The sequence below is a fragment of the Ischnura elegans genome, chromosome 1 (genome assembly GCF_921293095.1).
Source record: "Ischnura elegans chromosome 1, ioIscEleg1.1, whole genome shotgun sequence".
Taxonomy (NCBI): Eukaryota; Metazoa; Arthropoda; class Insecta; order Odonata; family Coenagrionidae; genus Ischnura; species Ischnura elegans.
In genome coordinates, this window is record NC_060246.1 from 107,621,693 (window position 1) to 107,629,028 (window position 7,336).

The window sequence follows — 7,336 nt, forward strand, 5'->3', positions numbered from 1 at the left end:
TCAAACCCAAAGTTGCCCAAAGAATGTGCAGTTCTTTCATTTGTTGCTCTTTCCCCAGTTAAAACCAAATAGAAATTGGATTGGGATGATATTTACACCACGGGTTCCATTGATAGTGAGAGTGAAGGTGATCACGGTCATCGTCGAAGGTCATCCCTCTAGGATTTCCGATACGGAATTTTTAAGTGACAACCGATCGCAATGACGATGAGCTCGTCTTTAGAGTAGGTTTCAGATATATCGTGAGAAAGCTCCCTAAGGTATTTTTAAGTTGAAAGTATCATTGACAGCTTCGAGGTGGAAAATAAGTTCACCACAAGGCTCTCTACCGGACTGCCAAAAGAATACCCATTTCACATGAGTATACGCTTTCGCCAATATTACATGCAAGTCTCACTTTGTTATGAACTATAAAACATTTCAGATGCACATCAGCTACCTCTCCATTTCTCGGCATCGACTTTCGGCGCCGACGAAGTCCACAGTTTCACAAAAATACCCTGGTATCATGATAGAATCGGTAACAGGAAGCTTGCTAGGATGAGCCGAAGAATAGCCATATTCCTTCATCTTTCCGCAATCTATCGGTTTCAATGAAGAAAAAATAGATCTAATAATATCCCTGAAGTCACAATGAACAACTGCGATACGTGTCTGCACCTCAAGAAATGAATCATAACCACGCCGTCGCTTGTATTCAAGTATGCAACCTCTACTATGGCCGTGCCGCCGTGCCTCTTCGTACTGGATTATGACGTCACTTTTCTACCAGCCAATCATCGGGCGTTTTCGATTTTCACTTGTATTTGAAAATTCTCGTGAACTTTGATGCATTAAATATCGCAAACCACGTCATAAAATAATAAAAAACTTTAACCGTGGCATGAAAACACATATTTTTATATAATTTTGGGGTTCTTGATTTTATCTGAAATATATGCAAGTTCCCTATTGATAATCAAAATTAAATTATATTTATTATTTTAGTTTATTATAAAGCGAATTTAAGATGATCTATAGTAATCGAAAGTGGCGAATGAGCATGGTTGACATTAATATATAAGCTTGATATTCATGATAATAACTCTTTTGAAGGGAAGCGCCCAATGGGTTTAAGTCCCAATCGTTTACGGCCCATAATTCACTTTCAATTCTAAAATCAATTGATGGAGAGCCATAGCGTCAAGCAAATACTTTATGATGTCACTTGTAATTTTAGGACCATAAAAATACAGATATATTCGTAATCAATAAATGCGCTTTAAACCGAAAAATACTTGCATGTTTTGTGAAGAGGTATGGGTCTGAGGTTCCATGTTGATCGTAGAGCGATACCATTTCATACTGAAGCACCCAAATAAGCAGCGGCTGGTTTCGTCATGCAGAAAACATTCCCCGAAACTTCGTGGAGAATACTTCGTAACTGCGCTGTATACTCTACTGCATTATCTACACTTTATTAAGAGATGAGTCATTAACAACCCGCTTTGGCAGTAGTGGGTAAATAAAGCTTTCTTAACCTATCATTTTATTCCAGCAATTTTTAGTTTTAGATCTGTATATTCCCTTACCTTCTACTCGAGTAATGGCATATTGCATGAAGCGGGCCTGCGAAGATGTTTCACGCTAGTTGAAAATAGCGCCACCTTCTGATGAATTTCGTTATTCTTTGTTTTCAAAGGGCGCTTTTGGCTTTGTTTATCTCTTGAATGTGAATGATGTGAAAAGTCGTCTGCTGCTAAGTCGAATAGTCATGCTGCAATCGTATGTTCTACTATATTATTTTTTTACAGCAAAATTTTGGTTTCCACGAAGATCGTTAGAGATCGCACCATAGGTAACAGGTGAAAACAATTCAATGCAAGCGAATATATTTTGGTGGTGTTTATTTGTGATCTGTTTGCTATGCTGACATTAATTTGATTCACACGGAAATACGCGATTTCATAACTGTGCGAACTGTGACTGGCGTATTCCGTGATTCTTAGGAATATTAGGTCGTTGTATCTTAGCTATCACGATTTTGATGGCATTATTACGGATATTCGCACTTACGCCTGTATAAGAATATGCTGCAATTTCCAGTTTTTGTAATAGCGTTTCGCACACACATGTGTGTCTTCAAGATATGTTTAAGTCTTTGCCTCTAATTTTGTCCACTTTACTTAAACTATCATCCCTGAAAGTGATCGCTTTTGTGAGTATATTTTTCTCTATAAAGTTAGTTTTAGAGGTAACAAGCAACATAACGGTATTTCGTTGTAGGAGCACAGGTATTTTTGGAAAACATCTAGAAGAGCATTTTGTAAAATGAGTGGTGAGCCAGAATACAATTTAAGAAGAATTTTTAAGGGCTCAAAAGACCGTTATCATGGTATAACAGTATCATCAATTGAAGAGCCATGCCCTACCTCTAACTTTTCGTCAACACTTACTGGTTTGCATAATCACCTTACTAATAATAAGTACACCTATTTTCCTCGTTTTCAAGTTGTTTTTACGATTTTGCTGTTCAAAATCAAGCATTTGCTTTTTTGTAGTTGTTAACTTTTTAATTGATCATATTAATGAAGCTTTTGACCTTTACAGAGTCTTTAAGTGAATGGAAAGAGAATTCAGTGAGAGGGGTTTGGTTTAAAGTCTTTCTCAATGATGCTGAGTGGGTTCCTATTCTGGCACAGGTAATATCTAAATCTTGTTGTTGACTAGTATGTATTTATACTGCGGTGAGAGTGATACTTGAAGGAGAGGTAGTGAGAAAGGAAACATTTGTGTACAATTTCATGATAACTCTGCTAAAAAAATCTGATATACTAAATTTTAATTCGGTTTTTATGGCCTAAAAATGCATATTTAAAACATGATGACACATTCAAAACAAATAAATTTGTATATATGATGCAATGGATGGAGTATATATGTTTAGACCACGTAAAACATTCATATATAAGTAATTTTATAATCTTGAGTTGAAGTAAAAGCGCTACTTCCAAGTTGGTAGTTAAGTGTTCAAAATATCTTGAAAGAATACATTTTTCAGATTAAGTATTTCTTTTATTTTACTCTTTTCATTTGGTTTCAAAAGGTACTTCCCAGACTCAAAAAAGGTATAGGTCTGTTTGCGAATGTTGCTCAGCTTTATTTTTTCAATGGATTCCATTTGGGTCATTCGGAAAGCAAATGGAAACTTCTTAAGGAAATTTTTTAAAAGTTGACAATTACTTCTTTGTGTATCAAAATGCTGAGGTAACACAAAGTCTTGTGGTCTCGAAATAAATATGTAGTCACCAAAATGAATTTCGTTTAAGTGTTTCACAAGCAAGCAAAAAGTAATTAATTGACATTCTGTGCACTCTCACTCAGTTTTCAATCTTTTCTTAATTGAAGTTCTGAATGACTGTAAATGTAACCCATAACGTAAAATACTTGGTATTCAGAGTGGTTCTCCTTCCCAAGTGATGCAACATGGGGGATAAAAACAAATTAAATATTATGTTATAATTATGATCAAAGAGAGCTGATTATTGGATTTAAAACAATGGAAAACACTTGATGGGTAATAAAGATTATTATAGAGATATTGGAGGTAGTTATTGTTACATGTCTTATGGTGTGAACATCTCTTAGTTCTTTTCAAATTGAAAACAAGTGATGCTTTGCTGTTCTTTTTCCTCCTTGTTAGTATTCCCTTCCACCTGGTAGATTTTCAGGATGCCTATAAATGCTGGAATATTTTTTACTGTAAGAAAGAGAACATTTTTCCAATGTTTCATTTTGGAAAAAAAGATCAATGCTAATGGGAAATCCTTCAGGAATTCACTTAACACTTCAACACAGTGATGGTGTATGCATTTATTCACCACAACAACCAACTAATGGGCTGATCTTTCAGAAAAACCCTGAATACCAGTGGGATATCCCTTCTCCATGGACACATTTAGGATTGAGTGCTGTGCAAAATAACTGTAGCCCTAGATGCATCAATTGCATGCAAAATTTATGAGTTTTATGTTGATTAAATGATTATATAATCACTTAAGAAAATTTTGTACCTCTTCATTAATGCGTGAGCGCAGCATGAAATCTTATGCGCGCATGTGCAAAATGCATGTCATGATGTCAGAAGTCTGAAAGTGAGCTGCAAGAATTGAGTTACAGCTATATTCATCACTATAAATGTTCCTTTACTGTATGTCTTTATTTTCTGGACATCCTTGTGGTATCTTATTGTGTTGTCTACAGGTAATTTGATCTTTTAAAGTATCTGTGCAACTTACTTTGGGGAAAAATTATTGCATTTGATTCAATAATCCAATGATGAGAACTGGTGCATGTCATCTCCTACCAGTCAGAGAAGATACTTAATTGGGCGTACTTCCTGGAATGTGTCCTCCTTGAGAATTTTCAACAACGATTTTGTATGAATTCTCTGATATTTTGTGCATGCATTCATAAGAGTCATCCATTCTATCATGTTTTATATTTCAGAATGGCTTTGAATTCCATCATGCAAAGTCAGACTATGTAATGATGTGCAAATGGCTGCCAGAAAAAGGGGATATCTGTAACATACCACGTTATGCTCACACAATGGTTGGCGTGGGGGCAATTGTTGTGAATGCTAGAAATGAACTTCTGGCGGTGCGTGAGAAATATTTTGAGAGGCCAAATTTGAAGTTACCTGGAGGATATGTTGAGCCTGGTAATTATAAGTACTTATTTGTTATTGCATTGCTCCTTGGATTTAAGTTTGTGATTGGCCCTAATCTGATACAATATCATTGTTCAAATTTTTTTTTAAAGCTTTTATTTTTGTTTCGTGACTAAACTGCTGCTACCTAATGTAGGTTAATGAAATGGTTTCTTCTTAATTTCTATTTTAGGGGAAGACATTGTTGATGCGGCTATAAGGGAGGTGGAAGAAGAAACATCAGTTAAGACTGAATTTGATACTGTGGTTGCATATAGACATTCATTAGCTGGAATTCAATTTGGTTGTTCTGATATCTACTTCATCTTAAGTCTCATCCCACTATCGGAAGAAATAACGAAGTGTGATCACGAAATAGCATCTTGCGAATGGATAAGTGTGAGTACCTTTTATTGTATTTTCCAAACTTCTCACTTACCCCGAAGCCTTAATAGTTTAATGTAATTTACCTGTGTTGCCCATGTCATGCATGTATTAACACTAGAACCGTGGACGGGACTGATTTGTCCCATCACCCTTTGCAAATGTTTGCCATTCATGTACTAGTGGTTTGATCCCTTTGAAATTTACTAAATTTTACTCATTTTTTATGCTCTTTCGAATGGTCATATCGAAAATATTGTACAATGTTTGGTTCGCGAGAAAAACGACGATTTACCTAGAACCGCAGGATGGGACTTTTTTGTCCCATATTGGGAAAACATACAATTTCAGTTTTTTTTGTACACTTATTTTGTATTTAGCATAACAACAGTTTATTACAAAGGGGTTCAATGCACAGATACCGTTATTCTGCTAATTAGAAGCGCAGAAGGGAATAATCTGTGCACTGCACTGGTCGCCTACTCACGCAGCGCCGGCCGCGTCACCTCTGCCCGGCGCGTCTGCAGGTCTGAGCTTGCAACCAACACTTCAAAATAAGTTTACTGTATTCCTAGTTATACTTAATAAAACGTTTTAAACATTACATAAATACAATTTTTGTTCACACAAACCACAAAAAAACCGTCAATTATACTTAAACATGACAGAATCAACGTATTTTGTCAATGGGACAAAAAAGTCCCATTCCGCTGTTTTGGTAGGGTTGGAAAGTTCACCGGTTCTAGTGTTAAGGTATCATTTCCAGGAATTTATAATATCTGTTCTATCTCAGACAAAGATAGCACGGCACTAGAAAAGAAGCATCTGGTAAAACCTCAGATGCTAGGGAAGACTTATGTCCAAGCCCTAAAAAAGGGCTACCTACCTATTATGTTCATGTATCAAAAAAATTTTAGTTCAAAGAATTTAAAAAAAGGTATTTTGTTAATTGGTCAACTTGGTCAAGCAGGTTTTTGGTTCTCATATAATTTTTATTTACATGAGCATGGCTTAATATTTTCAACTTTCAACAAAAAATTTCAACAACAACAAAAAATTTAATAATTTTTATATGACACAATTAATGTAACCACCTACAATCATATAGTTATCTTTATTACTAAACTAGCAGTTAATTGGTGCTGTCTGTAAGCCCTTCACATATTTTTATTAGAGTGAATGTTGTTCCAATGTGCGTGTATCTTCTTGTTCCATCATTTTTGTTATCCCCTACCTTGTTATCCCTTTTAGGTAACGGACTTTCTCCATCATCCCCATGTTCACTCAACAAATAGAGACTTTGTGAGAAAATACTTGTCGTACAAAAGTAATGGGTTGAAAATATTATGTGAGAGGAATCTTCATCCAACCATGAAACGACCTCAAAGTGTGTACAGTGCATCACTGTCTTCAAACAATCCTGGTGCAGTTGGCTTGCATACTGAGGAAATTACTACTGAACAGCAGAATGCATAGCCTAATTCAATAATAGCACTAACTCATTCTGTGGCATCGTCCATTGATTGAATCATACTTCTTAATTCAATAGTTTGATTTCGTCGATCTTCTTGATGAAATAGTTTGGGCTGGGTTAGGCTTCAAGTTTTATTAATGAACTTACATACACTTTCAGTTTGTAACTTGATGCTTATGTTAATATTTTATTCTATATGTTACCTAAATATTAAATGCCTTGGTCCCTTTTGGAACCAACGACACAGTATGAAGCATTCATCGTTTTGCTTCAATTCACCTTGAACTTGTGATAATGGAGTTTTCATTTTCACTGTTCATCAATATCATTAGTCTCATTTATGGCAGAGCTATAACTGTGTATATACTTGAATCTCCATTTTGATTGTGGGCTACCTGTATATATTCTTTTTAGTACCAATGGGATTTGGTAGAAATTATTAAATGAATGTTGTTATACCATTTTGAAAAATAAGTTTTTCCTTCAAAAATTTTCATGTGTCTACCCATCTATTTTATTTATATTCACATCTTTGCTTGTACTTTTTACAAGTTAGAGCTGGTTGATGGAAATAGTAGCTGGCTGACTTATTTTGATCAATAAGATGAAGTAAACATTCACTTGTTTTCTTAAACCAATTGTTATTATTGATTTTGGACCTATCAAAGGGGATTCAATAATGATCCCTTGGCTACATGAAATACCGGAAATAAAAATTTACGTTGAAATTATAATTGCAGTTGAGTATTGATTTCATGTAAATGTACTGGGATCTAAGCTCATAAACT

The 7,336-nt window shown here is 35.1% G+C and overlaps 1 protein-coding gene across 5 annotated transcripts; it reads left to right on the forward strand.

Annotated features, from left to right (window-relative positions):
• Nucleotides 1-1,687: 1,687 nt before the first annotated feature.
• LOC124167838 (nudix hydrolase 8) lies at nucleotides 1,688-7,282 on the forward strand. 5 transcript variants are annotated; one of them, XM_046545890.1, is made up of 6 exons: nucleotides 1,688-1,844; nucleotides 2,266-2,437; nucleotides 2,590-2,681; nucleotides 4,489-4,702; nucleotides 4,884-5,089; nucleotides 6,326-7,282. In XM_046545890.1, exons 2-6 carry the CDS (start codon nucleotides 2,311-2,313, stop codon nucleotides 6,548-6,550), a joined length of 864 nt encoding a protein of 287 aa, XP_046401846.1. In that variant the 5' UTR covers nucleotides 1,688-1,844; nucleotides 2,266-2,310; the 3' UTR covers nucleotides 6,551-7,282. The 5 variants fall into 5 exon arrangements, with proteins under 5 accessions (XP_046401846.1, XP_046401862.1, XP_046401853.1 ...); XM_046545906.1 differs by having other exon boundaries at nucleotides 2,274-2,437; XM_046545897.1 differs by having other exon boundaries at nucleotides 1,688-1,837.
• Nucleotides 7,283-7,336: the final 54 nt, after the last annotated feature.